We start from the raw sequence: 24,306 nt of genomic DNA on the forward strand, positions 1-24,306 counted from the left end.
TCTATTTTTATGTCTCAGTTATTCGTTATTGATTTCTTCTAGAGAATTTTTAATTTCATTAATTTTGTTGTTCATCATTGTTTGATTTCTCTTTAGTTCTTCTAGGTCCTTGTTAAACGTTTCTTGTATTTTCTCCGTTCTATTTCCATGATTTTGGATCATCTTTACTATCATTACTCTGAATTCTTTTTCTGGTAGACTGCCTATTTCCTCTTCATTTGTTTGGTCTGGTGCATTTTTACCTTGCTCCTTCATCTGCTGTGTATTTCTCTGTCTTCTCATTTTGCTTAACTTACTGTGTTTGGGGTCTCCTTTTTTGCAGGCTGCAGGTTCATAGTTCCCTTGTTTTTGGTGTCTGTCCCCAGTGGGTAAGGTTTGTTCAGTGGGTTGTGTAGGCTTCCTGGTGAAGGGGACTGGTGACTGTGTTCTGGTGGGTGAGGATCTTGTCTTTTTGGTGGGCAGGCCCAATTCCAGTGGTGTGTTTTGGGGTGTCTGTGAACTTATTATGATTTTAGGCAGGTTTTCTGCTAATGGGTGGGTTTGTGTTCCTGTTGTGCTAGTTGTTTGGCATAGGGTGTCCAGCACTGTAGCTTGCTGGTTGTTGAGTGGAGCTGGGTCTTAGCATTGAGATGGAGATCTCTAGGAGAGCTTTCACTGTTTGATATTATGTGGGGCTGAGAGGTCTCTGGTGGACCCATGTCCTGAGCTCAGCTCTCCCACCTCAGAGTCTCAGGCCTGACACTCGGCTGGAGCACCAAGACCCTGTCAGCCACATAGCTCAGAAGAAAAGGGAGAAAAAAAAAAAAAAAAGAAAGAGAGAAAAAATAAAATAAAGTTATTAAAATAAAAAAATTTAAAAATTATTATTAAAAATAAAAAAGGAAGAAAGTGATAAAAAAGAAAAAAAAAAGAGAGAAAGAAAGAAGAGAGCAACCAAACCAAAAAACCAATCCACCAGTGATAACAAGCGCTAAATACTATACAGAAAAAAATAGGCAGACAGAAACCAGGACAAATGGTAAAAGCAAAGGTATACTGACAATATCACACAAAGAAGCGTACACATACACACTCACAAAAAGAGAAAAAGGGGGGAAAATATATTTATATATAAAACAAAAGAAGAGAGCAACCAAATCAATAAACAAATTTACCAATGTTAATAAGCTCTAAATACTAAACTATGATAAACATAAAACCAGAAACAAATTAGATGTAGAAAACATACCCCAGGTCTACAGTTGCTCCCAAAGTCCATCACCTCAATTTTGGGATGATTCATTATCTATTCAGGTATTCCACAGATGCAGGGTACATGAGATTGACTGTGGAGATTTAATCCGCTGCTCCTGAGGCTGTTAGGAGAAATTTCCCTTTCTCTTCTTTGTTCGCACAGCTCCTGGGGTTCAGCTTTGCCTTTGACCCTAAATTTAAATTTTGGCCTCTGTGTGTAGGTCGCCTGAGGGCATCTGTTCCCGCCCAGACAGGATGGGGTTAAAGTAGCGCTGATTAGGGGGCTCTGGCTCACTCAAACCGGGAGGAAGGAGGGTTATGGAATGCGGGGCGAGCTTGCGGTGGCAGGCCAGCGTGATGTTGCAAGAGCCTGAGGGTTGCCATGTGTTCTCCCGGGGAATTTGCCCCTGGATCATGGAACCCTGGCAGTGGCGGGCTGCACAGTCTCCCGGGGCGGGTGGTGGGTGGGTAGTGACCTGTGCTTGCACACAGGCTTCTTGGTGGCTGCAGAAGTAGCTTTAGTGTTTCATGCCCATCTCCGGTGTCCGCTCTGATAAGCACGGCTTGCGCCAGTCTCTGGAGCTCGTTTTGGTGGTGCTCTGAATCCCCTCTCCTCACGCACCCCGAAACAATGGTCTCTTGCCTCTTAGGCAGGTCCAGACTTTTTCCCGGACTCCCTCCCGGTTGGCTGTGGCACACTAGCCCCCTTCAGGCTGTGTTCACACAGCCAACCCCAGTCCTCTCCCTGGGATCTGACCTCCGAAGCCAGAGCCTCAGCTCCCAGCCCCCGCTCCCAGCCCCCACCCGCCCCGGTGGGTGAGCAGACAAGCCTCTCAGGTTGGTGAGTTCTGGTCGGCACTGATCCTCTGTGCGGAATCTCTCTGCTTTGCCCTCTGCACCCCTGTTGCTGCGCTCTCTTCTGTGACTCCGAAGCTTCCCCCCTGCCATACCCCGCCTCCGCTAGTGAAGGGGTTTCCTAGTGTATGGAAACTTTTCCTCCTTCACAGCTCCCTCCCAGAAGTGCAGGTCCCAGCCCTATTCTTTTGTCTCTGTTTTTTCTTTTTTCTTTTGCCCTACCCAGGTACATGGGGAGTTTCTTGCCTTTTGGGAAGTCTGAGGTCTTCTGCCAGCATTCAGTAGGTGTTCTGTAGGAGTTGTTCCACATGTAGTTGTATTTTTGATGTATTTGTGAGGAGGGAGGTGATCTCCACGTCTTACTCCTCTGCAATCTTGAAGGTCCCCTCAGCAAGTAATAATCTCCTTTAGATTATATTGGTCATCGTAGGGAAATCTCAAAATCGATTGTATAAAACAATATTATTCTATAGCTCTTGATATCTCAAACTTTAGGATGTAATTTTCACAGGTTGTGAATCCGCAAATCAATTTCCTGTCTTTGGTTGACATTATTCATTAGTATTTTATGTGTATTATGTTAGCTACATTTTAGGAAATTTTAATGATGGTAGAATACTTTTTCTGCGTATTAGCTCTTTCACTCATGTATTTGTTCATTCATTTGCCTTATATTTATTTTTGTTATGTTCTAAGTGCTTCATTGGATAGTGGGAATATAGTAGTAGATAAGTCAAAGGCCATCCTTACTCTCTCAGAATTTTCAGTCTGGTAGTAAAAAGTATCTAGTAATTTGGGGAAAGTTTGTTGAATATTAGGATGAGATGACATATGCTCAGAGAGTGTGTTATAAGAGGAACTATACTGGTCTGTGGAGTCAGGGAAGACTTTCTGGAAAAGCTGTGGATGAGCTGTGATGTGCTGAATGACTAGGGTTTAGAGAAAGTCTAAATGTTTGACAAAGAGAAAGGGTTTGACCAAATCTGTCAAAGACATGGATCCGACCAACTAAGTCACACTTGGAAAAAAAACTGAGCTATTCCTTTTGTTTACTAGGCTGAGATATATACCACTTCATTCTTCTACCCCAATATGGTTCAACTATGGAAGAAAAACACATTGCTTAAAATGTAAATGGACCTTATGATATATAATTTTTATTTTAATACAAATATTATTTTAAAAAAAAGAATATCTGTTGATTATATTCTAGAAATGCTCCATAATAAATAGTTTTTATTAATAGATCATTTAATTAACAAATTTATACATTCAACATGGTTATGCCATTTTATAAACATACCATCATTATATTCCATTAAATTACAATAGGCTCAGAGACAGTCAAGTATCATCCTGTAGCCTCACATGAGGTTTCAGGACAGTAACTTCCTCCGACGAGAAGTTCATCTAATAAATGGTCACGGAACTTGACTATTCATGGAGACCTAAGGCAAAGGAAAGGCTTCAGAGGGGAGGAAAAGAAGGAAGGAAAGAAACTATATATGAGGGAACTTCTGCAAACATCATAGAAGCTCACAATTCCATTGTCATAATCCAGAAACACTCCAATCCCACCCAGAGGCCTTTGCACATACTGAATTAAGGGTGGGGAGTTCGTGGACAGAATATAATGATTGTTCACTTTCATAGAAAATAGCAAAAATGCTTCTTCAGAATCAATACTGATAACAGTATTGCTTGGCAAGATATCTTTACAGACTCCCAGAATCCAGTTCGAGGAGTGTGTCACATCCACCTCCCAGTAATGCCTCCCGGAGGTGAAGACCACAGCTCCCCAGGCCACAAAACTCTCTGCACCCTGGGGCTCTCTGGAAACGCCATGATGGTCATCTCCGTATATCACAGTTGTATCATCCTCAGAAAGGCTCACATTGTGAATGGTCGTTTTCTGACTCAGAACGTTATCCACTGCAGAAAGAGCAAAAATGTGGTCAACAAGTGGGATTTCCATGGCCTGAGAGGCAGAGGCTCTCTACCCAATGAGTCTTTTCATTTTCCCTCCTCCAAGGAAATACAAAACGAAGACAAAAGGGAGCTCAGACTGGCTCTTCTATGAAGAACAAGAGTTATAACTATCTCTACAGCACATAGAAACACCTCAAATCATATAGAAAAAGAAAAAAACATACAGACATATCATGAACTCTGTGAAGTCTGATTTAATGTCAAATTCTTGATAGTTTATTTCAGGACACATAAAATTTTATTTTTTTCTTTACTTTAGAAAACTTTTCTTGTGTCTTTTGTCTTTAACACTGTTTAATATATAGAGAGCACTTTGATATTATGCAGGTATTTGTTGGGCTAGAGTCTCTACCTAGCAAGTTTTCAAAGCAAAAATGTTGATAGAAATCCATCAATGAATAGTTTGGAAGTTTCTAAAAGCATGTTATGACTAACCATGTTCACATATCCCTCACCTTTCAATTATTTTGAGATTGATCTAACAGCATTACAATGATTCTGCCTAAGCCAATTGTAGTCTATTTTGTCAAAAGTTAGTAATTATAGAAATAAGAAATATTCTTTGTATAATGCATGATAAACACAATTGTAATATAGAACAAATTAAAACCAGCAATGCCATATATAACCTTTCAAGAGTGAAATAAACTGAATAAACATACAACATTAACTGCTACTCTGAGAACTAAATATTCTATTTCTTTATAACTAGCTGATCAAGCCAGTTGCTCTCTTCTTGCTCTGCCTATTTCAGATGTAACTAAAAATATGTATCTTGCTTTGCATTTGCAGTAAAATATAGGTTGCAAAGTTCAGCCTTGTTCTTTGTAGCATGACTGTATTGGCAGAAAAGCTATAACAACTTTGGAAAGTCATGTACTAACTTCATGTCAGAAAAAATAAAATCAAAGAAGCCTCCTTCCCAAGAACCACCAAAGAAATGGAGGCCTGATCACCAAAGCGCTGACTCTTACCTCTGAAGTTGTTCAGCATGTCTAGGATTCCAGTGACAGGCCAGGAAGTGAGCTCTGGGTTCACTGGCTGAGGCTTTTGCATCTGTACCAAATCAGTCCTGTAAAAAAATGATATCAGTTACACTTCAGGGCTGAAGGTTAATCACACAACCATTACAAAAGAAGCCATTTTTAAATTTAGTTTATTATATTTTTTTATTGGAGTAGAGTTGCTTTACAATATTGTGTTAGTTTCTGCTGTACAGCAAAGTGAATCAGCTATATGTATATATATATCCCCTCTTTTTTGGATTTCCTTCCCATTTAGGTCACCACACAGCATTGAGTAGAGTTCCCTGTGCTATACAGTCGGTTCTCATTAGCTATCTATTTTATACATAGTAGCATATACATGTCAATCCTAATCTTCAAAAGAAGCCGTTTTTAATCCAAGATATTTCATCAGAATTCTCCCATTTTTGGTTAATTGGGCATTCATTATATTCTACAATCTTGGGATAAAAAAATATGTTACCTTACTTTTTTGCAAAATATAAATTATATCAAATTTCAAATGCCCCATTCATTTTAGTCATTATTCTATTTCTAGAAATTTTGAGGTTTGTTTACCTGCTCTATTCCATCTCAGGTGATGCAAAGATCCTGGGCATTTTACAGAGAGCACAAATTCAGGCAAAGCTTTTGTACTTCAGTCAGCAAGTAGTCACCAAAAGGAAGAGTACACTGAGCCAGACAGCTTTGCTCTTGTCAGCCCAGCAAGGGAATCCAGTTCCAGCCTGGCTGCCCTTGTCCTGAAAGTCTAACTTCCCAGTGTGCACCAGGAAGCCATTCCCTCGGAGGTCCAGCCTACAAGGGGGCTTTCAGTGATGGAACAGGTTGAGTCACTGCTACTTCTAGGAACAAAATCACAGCCCTTCTTCCCACTCTTAGGGAATCTACCTCTTTCCAGTATTATTCACCTTCCAACTCACTCAGGTAGGTTCTTCCTGTATTACAGCTTAGAAAATTTCATTCAGTACGTTTTATTGTGGTAAGGCTAGAGAGGTGGAACAAAGTCCAGAATGTCAGAAGCCTTTTAGGTATATTTGAAATCAACCAAATGAGCAGGAAACTTCTGAGACCAAGGAGTAGAAGGCCTTCAGAACTCTTTTGAAATAAAATAGAAAACAGCCACAAAAACAATGTTAATAGCTCAAAAAATGTACAGTCCATCTGCCATTTCCTAGGATTCCACACCTGTGGATTCAATCGTGATTTGAAACTGTGAAATCTGAATGGAAAATATTCAGAAAAAAAATCAGGAAATTTCAAAAAGTAAAACTTGAAAATGCCACACACCAGGCAACTATTTACATAGCATTTAATTTACATCATAATAGGTGTTAGAAGTAGTCTAGAGATGATTTAAAGGATACCAGAAAATGTTTGTAAGTTATTTGTACATACTATGTCATTTTGTATAAGGGATTGTACATCCTCAGATTTAGGTATGGGGGAGGGCCTGGAACCAAATCCTCATGGTACTAAGGGATGACTGTACATTTACTTCATCAAAAAGACAGAAACATTCTCAGAAATCAGAAATCTTTAGTGTAAACTCACCTTTCCAATACATTGCCCAAGTCCTGCAAGGAAAAAAAAAAAGATGATGTTAATCATCAGAGTTCTGTCCTTTTGCATCTTCTTTAGTATTCTTGTTTGTTCCTTTCATTAAAGTATTTATTCTCTGATTCTTCTCTAAGGAACAATTAGAGGTTATCTTAATAACAGAACCTAAACTAAAACATGATGGACTTAGTCAGGGCGCATTACGGAAGGAAGAAGGCCAGGAAGAGTCTGTGTTATGATGCAACAACATCTAGGTCCCCAATGTCACTCATTGCCCTGTTCTATTCCCAAGGAGAGATCTCATCATTTATGATAACAATTAAAGCAAAACAGGGGACCATACAAAATGAATTATAGAATACACTGAAATTGATTACCAGTTCTAAATTTTTCTAGACAATGGGCAAAACCTCAATGTCTTCAGTAAGTATGGGATAACAGAGTGACAAGGGATTAGGGGAACATATATTGAAAATTATTCCAACAAAGTTAACTTTTCCTGGCTACAGAATTTTGCTGGCTTTGGATAATCTGTGTGGACAGTCCCCCTGATCACACCGAAATAATTTTGTCCTATGTTAGCTAATAAAAGGATTAAAAAAAAAAAAACTCCCAAAGATTACTAGACTATGAGAAATAAGGGATTGGACAAATAAGATAATGGGAGTCAAGGAGCATCATCCCTTAGCTGAGATAAGAGTATATGCAGGTAACATTTCAATGTCATGGCAACGGTGCCCAGAACAGTACTTCTGTCTCTGAGGATGGAGCCTCCCTTCTCACCTGGAGCAGCTCCATGTCTGGCCTGTGGCACATCTCAGTCAGCTCTCTGTACATTTCTTTCAGACTCTCTTTCTGTTGAGTCATTCTGAATTCACTCTCCCTGAGTTGTTGGAGAGTCTCCTTCGCTTCTTTCTCCAGTGCCTCCAGATGGAGTTGCTCCTCTTCCCGGAGAAACAGGTGGATCCTCTGATACTGAACTTTGATCATTGCCTTTCTTATGGCCACATAGTTCTGCAGAGATAGTGGATTCAAAGAATCACTCATCCTCATTCTCAACAGAAAATGTCAAATATTATTTCCTTACTGTCATCGGGAAAGTTCTTGACAAACTTTCTGCCTCACACCTCAAAGGGTCCTTCCAGCCCATCCTTTCTCTATATTCCTAGTTTCTTTCCCTGTTTAAATCAAGCCATCCGAGGGGTCCCAGGCTCTCTCCCTAGGAGGTTTCTTCAGGGTTCTTAGTCCATTATTTATTTTGTCTCTTACTTGAATCTTCTTTTCTTTTTGTTCCTTTGCCTGACTTTCCTAAATATATTTTTTAAATTATGTAAACCCCATATTATACAGTTTAAAAAATATTCTTTATTTTTCCTCTAGGTACTACTCTATTCCTCTCCTCTCCTTTAGAGCCACACTGAGTGTAATGTTCCCTTATCATCCATATCTGAGAAAGTTTATCCAAATCTTCAAAATTTGGACTATGAATAATTTTCATGCCCTGGTTTTCCCATATACTAGCATTATTTGAAATAGCTTGTATTGGCCTGTATATTTGTGATCACTGATATGTCATTTGAAACCACTACCTCTCCAGGGAAGAGACCACTGTCCTTTAACTGGGAACTTAAACTGAGCTAAAAGTCTAAGCTAGAATTATGTCAATATTCATAGAAATGAAAAGGAATATTTTCATCCTTACCTCTAATGACTGAGTTTTGTGAGTTTCCAGATTCAGATTGTTTTGCATTTCTTGTGTCATTTTCCATAAAGAGCCCATTCTCTTTAGAAGTTTCTCCTGCAAAATACCCATAAGCTTTAGTGACACAGATGATGATACTGTAAATTTCATCCCCTTAATTATGAGCAAAGGGAGTCATTGAAAAACCAGTAATCGTGATTTAAAATGAAGTGATCAGATTTTTCCACATTAATCTAGTCTGATTCTAATATTTTGAATATCAGAAATGACAGAGATGTGTCCTGGAAAATTGGAAGAACTTTACAGATGATGGAATCCATTTCCTAAGAAACTGAGACTCATATGTTTATATAACCTGACTGAGAAAGCCTCAAGCTCACATCAGAAGCCAGTATGCCTGGTGCTGCCACATGCCCCAGGATGCAGCATTTCCACATGTTTGGACAATTGGGCAACAACATTGAAATGATACATTTCTATCTTGGGACCCACACTGAAAAATCCCCACCTCCACCATCTCCATCCCCATCAACTTCATTATCATCTTCATCTTTCTCTCTGATTTAGGAGCCTATAGGTTCCTAATTGCCTTAGAAGCATCACCTACCCGGTATTCCTCAGCAGCCCATTGTACTGGACTGTGGCCGTGAGCTGCATGCTCTGGGGACTCAGAGCAGGGGCCACAGAGCAGGGTCTTGTCAACCTCACAGAAGAGTCCTTTGGCTTCTTTGTGTGTCACGCAGATCTGCGCCTCCGAGCTGTTGGTTTGTTTAGCTGCGTCCTGTCTGGCGAGGGAAGCCAGACTCTTGAGTACAATATTGGTTTTGAAATCTGGCTTCTCTGATAGTCCCCTGCACTCAGGGCAGCTCTTTGGAGTCTGGTCTTCCTCCCAGCAGAGGTACAGGCAGGGACGGCAAAAGCTGTGCCCACAGTCTATGGTGACGGGGTCTATGAAGTAGTTCATACAGACAGAGCAGGTTAGTTCCTTCTGGAAGGCTTGCATGAATCCTTCGGAATCCATGTTTCTAGAAATTAAAGAGAAAAAGCAAGAGTAATCATTCTTTTACCCTGATTAGAAAAAACAAAACAAAACAAAAAACAGCCTTTGGACAAAGCTTGTCTGCTTGAACTCTATCTGATTTACCTATTTGCTTACCCCCAGTACAAACCTAGAAGTGGTGAATACAGACAGATTGGGTTCATGCTATAACACAAATGATGAAATTAGAGAAGAGACTACCTAGCAACTTTATTGTTTAAAATAAGCCATGGTCTCAGTCATACCTAAATTACATGGAAAAGCTTAACTATTAGAGCAAAGGCTAAGAGACAGGATGACGCCAGAGTTCTTTTTAATAGCTGATTGGTGCAGAAGCACATAGAGAATCTCAATCTCTTTCTCTCTCTCTCTCTCCATGACTGGTACCCATACATGCACACACTTCATCTCTATGCTAATGGTCTCTATGCCTCCTATCTCCCAAGTGACAGATACCCTTTTCCAAAGACAAAATTGTTTACATATAATTTAAGCTTGTTCAATTTAATCAATGTTGACTGAAATTTTGGAGTCCTAAAACTATAAACAGTTGAGTATTTCCTTCCAACTTAAATAGCAAAACTCTTCCTCTCAAGGAAAAAGTATGCTATTTCTAGCTCAGGAAAACATTTTTTCCCAGTCTTTTCAGACCATCAGAGCACCTTCACATTTCAAACTGGTGAATGTTCAAGCTACAACGATAATCAGTAAAAATCCATTTTTAAAACCAACCACCCCCCCCAAAACATTATAATTTACACAGCAATTTCCTCTCTACACTAGAATATCCAGAGATGCAATTGATGGAAGCATGACCATAGACCTGTGTTACTGATATTTTCTCATATGATCAATGCCACTTCTTGGGAGTCCCTACCAGGTGATTGGATCTAGTCTGAATACTTTTCAAATCTAGACTGCAAACCGAAGGCTTTCAACAGATAGCAAATAAGACCTTACAAAAATGTATCATAATTAGTTCAATACATTTAACTCATGTTGATCTGTACAAAGACCATGTAATATCTACATTACATTCAGCATTTTAGGTGTTTTATGTGTTCCATAGATACATATAAATGGGAAAATTTAAGACCTAAAAACATCTAATACCACATAAGGTAATGAAATAAAAATTATTAAATAACAATATTACAAATATCAATTTATTGCAATTGCTCTAGTTACAGATACTTTAAATATTGATGTCATTGAAATAAAACGAAGAAAACTACTTGTTTGCTTGGACAAGACCCAAGCAGGCCAAGAGGTAAATGAAAAGTATTTGCATAAGGGAAAGTAGGCATGAAGATATTTGCAATCAATTCCTTGCTTACCAGAGTCTACTGTGAGTGGTCTCACCTCTGGAAGTCTGGACGTCCTGGTAGCCTGTGGAGGTCAGGGTCAACAAGAACTCTCCAAAGCTTGGCAGCTGCACATTCCCTCAGTCTACCTTGGAGAATCAGTCACCTCTGGACAAAGGTGCTTCTTAAAGGATCAGACTCACCTGAGGCCACACCTACTTCCTGAGATTGGATACAACCTTCAGACAGGAAGGTGTGAAAACAGCTGATTGGGTTTGCAGCATATAGAAAACAACACCTGAGGGGTAAGACCCTAAAAGAATACAGACTTCCTTTAGGGTAAATGGAAGAAGGTTGACCCCACACAAGTTGTTTCAAAATACATTTGAACTGAAGAAATGATTTCATGAAATGATTTTTTATTCTTCAAGCAATGACTTCATAATTTTTAAAATGTATATTCTTACTCTACTTTTAAAATTTGTAATAGCTAATGATGTTTCTAGCCATTGTTTATCTGATTATGCTTGAAAATAAAACATTAATTGGAATAATTGACACACCTACACTATATACATTTCTCATATAAAAGGGCAACTAGGCATTCAAATGTGGTTTAAATAATTGTATATATAATAATTGGTGAAATTAACTGTGCTAAGCTTTTTCTTACCTTTAATATTTTATGAGTACTGTGTAATAAATGGTTTATGTCAAAATAAAACCTATTCTTTGGACTCATATATTTGTAAATACTTTTAATCAGAATACTTTATATATATTATATATATAACATATACATCAATGGATATATTCATATTAAAATATAAATATAATGTAGTAACTACTTTTACAATATTTATGTGAATAATTATCTTTAATAAAATGAATAAAGAAAATTGGTTTTTCGGGAGGTATAATTGACATATAACATTATATAAGATTCAGATATACAAGCCGAATGATTTGTTATTCATATATATTATGAAATAGTCACCACCATAAGTCTAGTTAACATTCGTCACACTGCATAGTTACAAATACTTTTTCTGGTGAAGAGAATTTTCTTTTTTATGTTCATTTATTTATTTATTTATTTATTTTCTTGTTAGTCATCCATTTCATACACATCAGTGTATACATGTCAAACCCAATCACCCAATTCATCACACTACAACCCCCAACCCCCGCCGCTTTCCCCTCTTGGTGTCCATATGTTTGTTCTCTACATCTGTGTCTCAATTTCTGCTCTGCAAACCGGTTCATCTGTACCGTTTTCTAGGTTCTGAGATCTGAATATTTTCTTGCCTGGGGAGCTGAGTCATTCACTTCTGGTCAGCATCAGTGGGAGGTGGATGTGGCGGGCTGTTGCAGCTGGGCGATTGGATTTTGTAATGATACTTGGACAAGGAAGAGTGACATGGTACTTGTCTCGGAGGGAATTTTTCTACTTCTTTGCATCAAAGGGAACAACCAGTGCAGTCTCTTTACCTCCTCCCCACTATCATCTCAATATGTCAGAAGGCCTCTGGGCCACGTGTGGGTGTTCCTGGATTACGATGGTGGTGTCCTGAGCTTTGTCAACGTGGCCAGTAGTTCCCTCATTTGTAGTTTCCTCTCCTGCTCCTTCTCCTCTCCTCTCAAACCTTTTCTTTGCTCTGGACACCTCTGATCAGGGACAGGTCAAAAAATCTGACCCCAGGTGTCAGGAATGCCAATAACTGAGATTGTTCATTTAGTGCCCACTTGATTTTCTGTAACTTCACCTTCCTTTATGAAACATATTGATTGATTTTTTAAAAGGTTTGATATCTTTTTTTTTTTTTCCCAGAAAGGCAAAGCTTTACTAGTTACCAAGTAATCAGTGTAGCTCATCAAATTTACAGAATAAATTAGAAAAAAAAAAATGGTTATCTCAACAAATGCAGGAAAACCATTTGACAAAACTCAACAATGATATATATGTTAAAAACACCAAGAAAACCGGGAATAAAGGAACCTTTCTTTCTTTTTTTTAAGATTTTTAGAAATTTCATGTAATGTCTGAAACATTTATATTAACATATTTCCATACAAATAACCCAATGAAAGTTTAGTATTAGTTGTTTTGTTTGTTTTTTTATACTGCAGGTTCTTATTAGTCATCAATTTTATACACATCAGTGTATACATGTCAATCCCAATCGCCCAATTCAGCACACCACCATCCCCACCCCACCGCAGTTTTCCCCCCTTGGTGTCCATATGTCTGTTCTCTACATCTGTGTCTCAACTTCTGCCCTGCAAACCGGCTCATCTGTACCATTTTTCTAGGTTCCACATACATGCGTTAATATACGATATTTGTTTTTCTCTTTCTGACTTACTTCACTCTGTATGACAGTCTCTAGATCCATCCACGTCTCAACAAATGACTCAATTTTGTTCCTAAAAGGTTTGATATCTTAATTGTATAAATTTGTTTCTGTTTTCTTTTAATAAAACTAATCTCTCTTAGAATGCTGTGCAACCGTTATTCTATGTCTTGTCTATTCACTTGATTTCTAAGGTAGCTGGAAGTCAAAGAACACCTGACACGTTTACCCAGCCTAATGAGTTAAAACAAGAGCACAGGGTTCTTCTCACTGGCAGACTTGGGATTCTCTTCTCTCTGATATGCATCTACTTAATCATGTTCCTTCATCAAGTCTCACTTTTAAAATCTTTTTTCATGGTTTTATTTTTAAAGCTTCCTTACTAAATGAGAGAATCTTGTTGGATAGACTCTGCACATCTTATAATTTTCTTTGTAAAACTCACAGCCTAATATAGGCCTTCCCATCTAGTTCACCTATTAGAAGAAGCTTTATGTCTGCAATATGTACAGATAAATTCCAAACAAGTAGAACAAACCTACCTGCTTGAAATATATCTGTTTGTGTAAGTACAATAGAGGTACAAGGTCATAAATAAAAGCATGGTCTACCACAGTTTAAAAGCTTATTAAATGTAACCAAAATCAGATGGAAAATGGAGATTATTATTATTTAGCAAGAATGCGAAATAGGCTACCTGTCAAATTCATAGGCACAACAAATTCTCTATTACAACATACTAAATGTAAATGCATACATATCTTAACAGAATGAAACTGATAGAGAAAATAAGACTGCGTACCTCAGGAATTTTAGAAATTTTAATGGAGAGACCCGAAGTCACAGAAATCTTGGCATTACACTTACCTTAATAGACTGTAAAATGAAATACTCAAGAAAAAAAATGCATTTAAAATGTTTTTAAAGTTAATCAAATCTTCAAAGTCTCAAGGTAGTGGTACATTACTACCATATGATTCATAACTACCACATGATCCAGCAATTCCACTTCTGGGTATTTATTTGAAGAAAACAAAAAAACTAACTGGAAAAGATACATGTACCCCAATCTTCATTGTAATGAATATGATTTTCTGGTTCCCTTTATCAGAAGTTTGTCCAGCTTATTTTCCCTCCTCTTATGTTGCAGAGGTAAGTTTTGAAGGATTCACTGGGTAAATTGCTAGATGACAGCTACCAGGTAGCATTAACCGAAAGGCAGGTCTGGCCACTCACTGTTTGAACACCAACACTCCAGAGGGAAGGTTGGTGGCAAGGAAAGTTTGCTTTATTTTGGAGGCCAGAAACTGTGGGAGAGGTCCCACATGTCCAAAGGCCCATTCTCCCCTGACAATCTGGGGGAAGGAACTTTTAGATGGGGAGTTTCAGGTGTGTATAGGGGGAAGGAGGGGAATCCATGTAGAAACAGCACAGTCAGCTCTGACAGTCATGTTGAAATTGGTCATGCAGTGGTCTGATCAGCGTCATCTTATTAAGTACTCTTAATCTTCAGTTCCAATGTCGGTTTGCTCCCTTTTCTTTGAGACCAGTTTTTGGAATTGTGGCAGCTTATGTCATGGCTGCAGTCTGGTCATCATGTAGTTAAACTCTTCCACCTGGTGGGGGTTTCAGTATCTACAAACCAGCTCAACAGATATGGCTCAGAATATCACCTATAGCCCTTGAAGAGGAGCTAAAGATCCTTGATTTTTTTTTTAATAATTTTAATTAATTAATTAATTAATTTTTGTTTTTGGCTGTGTTGGGTCTTAGTTTCTGTGCGAGGGCTTTCTCTAGTTGCGGCAAGTGGGCGCCACTCTTCATCGTGGTGCGTGGGCCTCTCACCATCGCGGCCTCTCTTGTTGCGGAGCACAGGCTCCAGACGCGCAGGCTCAGTAATTGTGGCTCACGGGCCTAGTTGCTCCGCGGCATGTGGGCTCTTCCCAGACCAGGGCTTGAACCCGTGGTCCCTGCATTGGCAGGCAGATTCTCAACCACTGCGCCACCAGGGAAGCCCCAAGATCCTTGATTTTGTTTAATGACTAAGCTATTATTATTTTGTCCCATTTGATGGATTTTCCTTTGTTTCTGCATTTTCTCACTTCTCTGATTAAATTTATTCTTTGACTAAAATATTTCTACAGACAAAAGGCAGGCTGAGGACATTGGGGTGGGTGGGTAGGTGGGTAAGAACCATAGGGATCAGGAGGGTGGAAGCAGACAAGCAAAGAGAAAAGTTAGGAAGATTTTCTAAGAATTGTACAAATCTATTGATATTTGTGCACATACACTACAATACGAAAAAAAGGTTTTGATGAAACATGTTCAGGTGAAAGTGTATGTCACTGTAAACACTGTGTTGGAGCCTGTGGCACCCAAAAGAAGAACTCTTGTAGGAATCTCGTTGCAGGAATGAGCCAGTGCTGCTGTCCATATGCCAGCCTGTGAACCCAGAACTGAGTCCAGGAGCCATCACTGGACTGATGGACAGGCTCAACCACTTCTGAGATGAGTATAGCCCTTTGGTGGAACCACACTTGCAGGTCCTTCAATAATGGTTCTGCATTGACAATCTTTCCCTCTTTACTGATCTTCAGTTTAGGAGAGGAGAGCAGCCTGTGAATAGGCATTTACAGTCATATTTCTACTATGGTAATACAGATAAATCTCCATAAAAGCTAGTGAAATGATAAAGTGATTCAAAACTGTAGTACAATTTTTCTATAATGAGAAAAAATAAATTTTTTGAAAAAGCATTGCTCAAAACCTAGAATCATTCACAGATACAATGTCAGTTGCTCAATGAGTCACAGAAAACTACAAATTAATTCAGGACATTCGAATTTCAAATTAAGTGCAATTAGTAATTATGATTGAGTGCTTTACTTTTTAAAATTTTTCCTTAAAAACTTCTTAGTAATTAAATTTTTTACAATGAACACTATACTTGATACAATCATAAAAATACATGAATAAAAATAAAATAAATCATTTTTAAGAACAACAAAATAATGCAAGTTGGTCATTGATGAAGCAGTATATAGACCCAAACCTGGAGGGCAACAAACAGGCAGAGGAAAACTAGACCTCCTATGTGACCAGGATTAAAAGGCAGAAAATTACTGGTAGGAAATTTCCTCTAATAAGGTACATTTAGATTTTCTTCTTAAGTGTAAATTTTCTGAACTAGCATCACATGATAACCCTGGCAATGTGATCACCAATTATTTAGGTCTAAAAATGGTCCCCTTCTCCCTTGACCCAAGAAGAAGCAGTGGAGGTAAGTTATATTGCTATGGACTTGCAGCAATGCACAGATCACAAATTTTCATGTGCCATGAAAAGTAACCAGAGAGAAGTAGCCATGATCTCCCTCCCCTTTATGATCTCAGAGTTTTCAGGAAGTTTTTCCATTGTGGTTAGATGTTGTTTCTTCTGCCAATTTGCTGGTAGTGCTTGAGTCTAATTTTTTTCCAGCCAGAACTGCCCATGAAGTCTTAGCCTGTTTTTTTGTTTGTTTATCTTTTCCCCAGGAAGATTCTAGCTCGACCCTCTTATGTCAAAGACAATTTGAAATTTAAAATTGATTTTTACTGGACTTTTCTTTTGTTTCCACAGTGTAAAGTTCCTAAAATAACAAAATAACCAACTACAATCACAGGCTGTTAGACAATGTGAGAAGTTGGAGATGTTGACATGATCATCAAGATGCATCTTTGAATTCTGAAAGATCTAACTGTTTTCATGTAGGGGGAACCAAGAGCTTCACCTGTATAGAAAGTTTACTGGGTGCAGGATGTAGAGGGCTCCTGGCATTGAGCTCCAGGCATGTGTCAGGATTTCTGGATAAGAAAGATTGCACACTGATTGAATTCAAAGACATATTTCTTACGTGTGAAGGAGGATATTCCTCACAGTCTTTTGACCACATTTCCAATGTTTTGTCCTTACACAGAGAAGCTTCTGGTGTGTTCCTTGATGCTGAAAGTAATGCTGTCAGTTTTTTGAATGTTGTCAAGTGTTCCCTCATACTCACATGAGTTGTCCCTGTCCGGCCTTTCTTTTACACGGAACACAAATAATGAGAAATAAATCAGGAACCTGACTGGTTGCCTGGGAACTCCATATCTGAGGCTGTGGTTTTAGCTGAAGCAAATAAGTAATATTTTACTGTCTTTTAAGAAGAACTCTTCTATAAATGGTAAAGGAAAGTGGGAAGTCTATAGTAAACAAAGATTCTTTGGCTTTTCATTGGCTTGATTGTTTCCAGGAAAGTAGTCTTTCTTCTTCTTGGTGGGCTCTGCTCTGTTCCCAGGACATGAGAGACCCCACCTGTCCTGGTCTCCCAACTCTATGTAACTGAGGCTTTTGTTTATCATTACAATCTTTACTCCAACTAGAAACTCAGTTTTTAAGAAACGTTCTAAAATTTCCTAAACTATTCCAAGGCAATAAGCTTTTAATCTCAATATATCCTATTAACTTGCAAAGCTCTCACTCTGAAGCGTTTGTGGTAAAATGGAAAGATATTAAGTGAAATAAATTTGGGAATCAAGAAAAAATATCTCTTAAATCTTTCCATTAAAGAGCTGTAACTTTCTGGACCATTTGCCCAGTTCGGGGTTAGGAATGTGACAGACAGGAAACTGAATGAGATAGTGGGATTGTTGGAGGAAAAAGTAGAGAATCTATCATGATTTCAAATCTCCTGAGTGTCATTTGCATACAAATTCCTCTTGTATATATGAATACATATATATTTCATACTGAATATATATATTTTCTATATAAATTAACCTTATTTTTCTTTGTATAACAAAGGTTTGTGTTTTCATAAGAAAATTCATAATGAAGAAGAAAATTTTAGGAGTGTCTATCTTAATATTTCCAGGAGAGGAGTTGTCAGCCAATGGACTCTAAGATTTATGGTCAAATTATCCTAATAATTATGATAAATTTATCAGATTTGTATCAGTCAGTGTTCAACTAGAAAAGGAGAAACAGTAGGAAAGAGAGAGAGAAGGAGAGAAAGAGAGAGAGAAAATTGTCATTTGTAAGGAATTGCTTCGTGTGATGGTTATGGAAACTGGCTAAGCAACTCTGAGAACAGTAAGGCAGTTACTCAGGGAGGGAAAACACAAGCAGGCTGGAGCTGAACTTGTTCAGGACAAAGTTGTTCTCCACAGGCAGTCAGGGGCAATGGGAGTAATGTAGATCCACTTGTTGTTTGGGATTTTATTCAGGGAGTCTCAAACTTTCCTTTAAAGGCCTCCTGTTGATTAAATCTGGTGCACCTGGATAATGTCCCTAGTTTAGAGTCAATATCGGAAGTTTACATCCTCAAAACCTCTTCACAGCAGCACCTAGATTAGCATTTGCTTGAATAGCTGCAAGAGATGTGAGTGTGCTACAAAGTGGCTGGTGTGCTCCCTTAAATCCCTGTAGTTCAGCCTAGCCAGGTTGACACCCCAGAAATCCATTACAAGGCCATATGCCATTTAGCATAAAAAAGTCTAAAAAACATAAAAATTCTCTCATTTTAGGCCTACTACACAGAATTGCCTAACCAGAGGATGACCTGAAGATACACTCTGTTTCTCAATAAATGCATCATTTTAGTAAACATTTCTTATTGCAGTGCTAATAATATGGTAATGCTTATAATGATAATACTGAAATTTGGGGATCTGAAATCACCTTATGTGAGCTTAACCGAAATCAGTGCCTTTTAATCTTTAATTTTATATTCTTCAGTGTATGATTTGTTTTGTGGTGATTGTTGTTGTCAGTTAGCTGCATTGGTTTCAAAATATTCATGAGTCAGTTAACACACACACAGGAGATATCACAGACTAAATCATTATTTTAAAATATTTTCGTTTCTATAATGTGCTGAATTGAATTTAGTATTTTTATTCAATTGTTCTTTACGTTGTAAAATTTTCAGCCATCCTCTTCATTTATTTAGCTATAGTAAACAATGCTACTAAATATATCTTTCTGTGTATATCATTTTGTTGAGAAAGTCTATGTGAAAGATTATAAGATGTTATTGGTGGCTTATTTTTATGAATATAAGATTTTGATAGGAAACACAGTACAGTGTAGTTACAGAGTGAGATGGTCCCACTCTGGCTGGAGCGGTCGCAGGCTTCTCTGATCCTGTGTTCTAACCTATGCCTTGAATGAGGGTTGCAGGGGGTGGGTGTGGAGAATGTAATTATAGGACCGGAGATTCATCAAACCCACTGGAAGAGGCATACCCAGACATTAGGGAGTATAGGAACCAGAGTGTGGTGGGGAAGACTGGAAGCAGGTTTAACAAAGGAACTAGAGCCTTGGGTGTGGTGGGCATGGCAGAGAGGGCAATGATTCCAATCAGTCTTCCCCAGTGTGTCCGATCCCCCCAAACACACACACGCACACACACACAGCACTCTTATGGATGTGATTCTAGATTCCTGTCCTGGTTGCAGCAGAAGCATGGAACCATGTGGTAAGTGAACCTTCAGGGTCTTGGCTTCTGAGGCCAAAGGAGCCACAGAAAATTCTTGTGACCTATTTTGTGGCTGGACTTTTCAGTATTGTCGTCTGCTAATTGTCTGCTATCTAAGGGTCCCACCACCCTAACCTGAGGACAGACAGAGCACCTGAAGTTTACTGAAAAGCTGTTAGGAGGCTGGCACAGACTGTGGCTGGAGTTTTGATGTCTGTCAGGAGTATTTGCAGAGAGTACATAAATTATCATTCAGTTAAAAAGGATGTTAATCTATACTAATCTATTATTATTAATTAGGTCTTGTAGAATAAAGTTAACGATATTTTTTTAGATATATACTGAGAAGGTTAATACTTCAGACTGGTTTTTTTGGCATAGAAAATTGACCTCTCTCCCCAGATGGATTTGAATTTACCTATGAGAAAATTGACATTTGATACTTTTATCACTGTATCCCCTATAACTGGGGCAAGGCTTATAAAACAGTAGAATCTGAATTGGAACATGTATGATTTAAAACCATGATTCACAACCAGAGGCAATATTGTAAATATTGCCATTATTTTCTGAGATTGTTATTTTATACTTATAAAAACACTTATAAAGAATAAAATATTTCACTAAGACATCAAGGAATAAGATGAACTCTCAAAAGTCAACAGTTTTCATATATAAAAACACAACTACTTGTGTGATGCTAATGTCCATGAGAATGAAAAAATGAAAATAGCCAGGAATGTTTAGAAAAGAAAAGTTTAATGAGATGGCACAGTCTTTAAACACATTTTCAAATATATCAGTAAATCACAATAATAAAAGCAGTGTCAAACTGGTACATGAATTCCCAAACACTAGTCTGTGGACTAAAATACTTATACACACAACAGGTACAAAGTCATAACATAATACCTATAAATTAAGTGTATGGTAAAAACGTGGTTCACTTACAACCTGAAGCATTTGGAAGGAGCTGGACCAGAAACCAGAATAAATTTAGACATGGCCTGGAAAATTATTGCCAAGGGTCAAAGGACACTGATTTTGAGAAGCATTTCATTCAGATGGAAATGGTGTGGTTCTAAGAATTTAATTTCTAATTTTTGAATTTTTAATTTAATTTAATTTAAAATTAAAAAATTTCTAATTTTTGCCCACTCACAAATTAAGGAAGGGCCAACTCCTCACTTCAGAGAGCAGTATGAAAGACATCAGGAGCTTGACAATTTTCTTAAAGGCAACTCTCCTAGCTCCAGTCAGTCAAATCTCCCCCTCCCCACTTCCCGTGCAAGAGTCCTGAGGGACAGGACCACAGAGAAGGGAGATGTCACAGACTCCTCGGGGCTCCCTCACAGCTCTGGCAGCAGAAGGTGAGGAGAGCAAAACTTTTTTGTTCAGGAAACTCAGTCTAGCCCAGTGTGCACTGCAGCCCAATCAGCTCATTGTTTATTCCAAGGATCTTTATCGCGTGGACTTTCTCTGGGAGTGGACTTGGGCTACAGGGAGGAGAAAGAAATTACTGTACAAGATGCCTTCTATCCAACAGGTGCTTCCTACTTTATATTGAAGAGGGAAGGAAAGAAGGAAGGCAATGAAAGGGCACAGGGAGAAGAATGCTTTAATTTGATGCAGATGCCATGTCCATTTGCTAGGAAGTTCTCTATCCCATCGCTCAGGTGGTGAACAAAGCTCAGTTGGAATCTGAGTCAGAGGAGTCCCCTGTGGTAGATGAGCTGGAGCCACGGTCCTCAGACTCACAATTTTCATCTTCATCCCCACTGCTGTGGTCTGAGGAGTTGCTGCCTTCCTCCTCTTCCTCATCTTTCTTGTTGTCTTCTGATCTCCCTGAGGCAGGAGAATGTTCTCCAATAGTGTTTGATGATTCTACCTCTGGAGACTGAAGCCGCTGCTCCAGTCCAGGCCCTCCTTGATGATTCCCTGATGATGGGAACTGCAGATCCATCCTTCTAACCTTGGGGTTTGGGCCCCTTGTCATGCTCATGTTCTTACGCTTAGTATAGGTTGCCTCTCTGTAAGCAGCATATTCTTCAGGAGACAAACTCTTGAGCCAGAGATCAAGGTCAACCTTGTATTGTTTCTGCAGTTCCTCAGCCTCCTTCTTATAATGGTCCTTCTGGTCCTGTGGGACACGCTGCCAGCATCTACTAATCTCCACCAGGCGCTCCCTCAGGGGCACCACTTGAAGCTCCCTACTCGACCACAAGTCCTGGTGGAACTTGTGATATCCATTCATAGGTGGCTTCTTGGGCTCTCCATGGAATTTTCTCTTCATGGATAAATTGTTTTCTGGGGGAGACTCCACTTTTTGCACATTTCCCTGAAACTTCTTTGGTGCTTTGATTTGGCTTCCTTTGGGGACATCAGATTTCGTGGAGTTCTGGATTAGATCAGGGTGCTGTTCTCTGAATAGTGCCATTTTCTCCTCAAACTCCTGTTTCTCCTTCTGGAAATCTTGACTATATTTCAGCTTCAGCTGCTCTGGAAGCTTCTTGTATTCCTCAGACAGAACCTTGGTCAGCTCCTGGTTGCTCAGTTTAGGGTGTTTTTGGCTGTACTGGGGTCGCATCTCTTTGAAAAAGCGGAGGTAAGCTGTCAAGGGCTTCTTGGGTAAATCAGGATGCTTCTTGCGTTTTCTGCATTTGTAAGGATTGTTAACATTTTCCTTTGCTTCCAGGACTAATTCTCTCAAAGTGCGAAATTTTCTCATGTTATAAGAAACCTCTAACCATTTGAGTTTGCACATTTCCCCAGAAAAATCTTTAAAAGCTACTTTTTCCCAGTCCATCAGTGACTGGGTTGTTTTGAACGTGTGCCTGTCGTTGGATGGAATGTTATTCTCCATACATTCCAATAACTTCACAATATCTTCTTTGGACCAGTCATCTTGACATTTAGGCAACACCATTTCTAGGTCTTTGGGGCACTTATATGATCCCAGCAAAATCTCCAACTTCTTCACTCTCAAGATTCAGAAGGTGAGTTATTTCTGGAATCCTGTAGTTTGTGAGATTCTATGTTCCTGAGGAGAAAGAAAAGGAAAGTTACTCTCCTATGAGATACATGAGAGAAGCACACCCCACTAGGGATATGTCCCTTCTATCATTTAATTTCCCCTTAAGAAAGTGAATGAAAACTGGCCCAATTTCTGAGTTGAGATTAATGTTGAGCATTAAGCAGCTTCTTTTGCACAGTTAAAAATCCTCAGGCCCCATCCCAACGTCTTCCAATCAATCTCACCACTTGTTTTATTTACAAGTGAACAAAATAATTGACTGGCTACTAGCTCAAAAAGCAAAGGATATGAGAAAAAGATGAGGAAGTAAATAATTAAAATGAAAGAGAAATGCCTGAAAAAGAAAGGGCTTTAAAATAGCAATGTGATACTACAGCACATGTGTAAGAATGGTCAAAAATCGCAGACAGGAACATCACCAAACCCTGAGAGGATGTGGAGAATCAGGAACTTTGATTCATTGCTGATGGGAATACAAAATGATACAGGCATTCTGAAAGACAATATGGCAGTTTGTTACAAAACGAAATATCCTCTTACCATATAATTCAGTAACCATGCTCCTTTGAATTTGCCCAAATCAGTTGAAAACATGTATCCATTTAAAAAACCTACAAAGGGTAATTTATAGCAGCTTTGTTCATAATTGTCAAAACTTGATAGCAACCAAGATGTCCTTAAGTAGGTGAATAGATAAAGAAACTCTCATACATCCTGACAATGGAATAGTATTCAGTGCTAAAAAGAAATGAGCGATCAAGCCAGCAAGAGACATGGAGTATATTTGAATGCAAATCACTAAAGGAAAGAAGCTAATCTGAAAAGGATACGAACTTCATGAGTCCAACTCTAAGACATTCTAGAAAAAGAGAATTATGGAGACAGAAAAATAATCCTTGGTTTCCAGCAGTCTAGGGTGGGGGGGACTGATGAATAGGTTATCACAAAAGATTTTTAGGGCAGTGTAACTCTTCTGTACATTATAAAGGTGGATACATGTCACTATACATCAGTCAAAACTTATAGAATATACAACACCAAAGTGAACACTAATGTAAAACCATAGACTTTGGGTCATAATGAAGTGTCAGTGTAGGTTCTTCAATTGTAATAAATACACCATTCTGATGCAGTATACGATAATGGGGGATACTGTGTGTGTGTTTACTCAGGGGAGGCAGGAGGTATATGGGAACTCTCTGTACGTTGTATTAAGTTTTACTGTGAATCTAATCTTCTCTAAAACAGTAACTCTCCACAGGATTCCAGAGCATAGCTGCCTTCTAAGAAGAGTCCAGATGACCATGGACTGAATGTGCAGTTGAGGAGCTGGAAATAGAAACGAGACAAGCCTAGGAGCTTGTCTAGACTTGCATCCAGCTGTGAGCGCTTTATGGGTTAGTCACGAACACTTGAACCTTAAGTAAATGACTGATTTATAGATTTTGCTGGACTCTGTCCATTAGAATAAATGCATTCTACTGAACCATAATTTTTCTGTCTTTAAATGGCAAGGATTTAATGAGAATTATAGAATATTTAGAGTACTTATTTGGTTAACTTTACCAGTCTTTAAGCCACAGTGAAAGTATTACCTCCTTCAGAAAACTCCCCACAAAACACCTAGTATTTACTAGAACTTAGACAAGTGTAAGAGCTGATAACAGCATACAATTTCCTCATATCTATTTATCCAATAAGTTGGATAGAAAAGGCAG

At 38.6% G+C, this 24,306-nt stretch overlaps 2 protein-coding genes across 2 annotated transcripts; both read right to left on the minus strand.

Annotated features, from left to right (window-relative positions):
* Positions 1 to 3,526: 3,526 nt before the first annotated feature.
* On the minus strand, positions 3,527 to 9,382 carry LOC133099851 (tripartite motif-containing protein 64-like). The gene is made up of 6 exons (XM_061203707.1): positions 8,969 to 9,382; positions 8,362 to 8,457; positions 7,443 to 7,673; positions 6,654 to 6,676; positions 5,052 to 5,149; positions 3,527 to 4,020 (listed from the first exon to the last, which is right to left on the minus strand). The coding sequence occupies exons 1-6, from the start codon at positions 9,380 to 9,382 to the stop codon at positions 3,527 to 3,529; spliced, it is 1,356 nt and encodes a 451-aa protein (XP_061059690.1).
* An 11,862-nt stretch (positions 9,383 to 21,244) lies between these two features.
* On the minus strand, positions 21,245 to 22,492 carry UBTFL1 (upstream binding transcription factor like 1). The gene has a single exon (XM_061203708.1). It carries the CDS (start codon positions 22,478 to 22,480, stop codon positions 21,245 to 21,247), a length of 1,236 nt encoding a protein of 411 aa, XP_061059691.1. The 5' UTR covers positions 22,481 to 22,492.
* Positions 22,493 to 24,306: the final 1,814 nt, after the last annotated feature.

Source organism: Eubalaena glacialis, chromosome 10 (assembly GCF_028564815.1).
Source record: "Eubalaena glacialis isolate mEubGla1 chromosome 10, mEubGla1.1.hap2.+ XY, whole genome shotgun sequence".
Taxonomy (NCBI): domain Eukaryota; kingdom Metazoa; phylum Chordata; class Mammalia; order Artiodactyla; family Balaenidae; genus Eubalaena; species Eubalaena glacialis.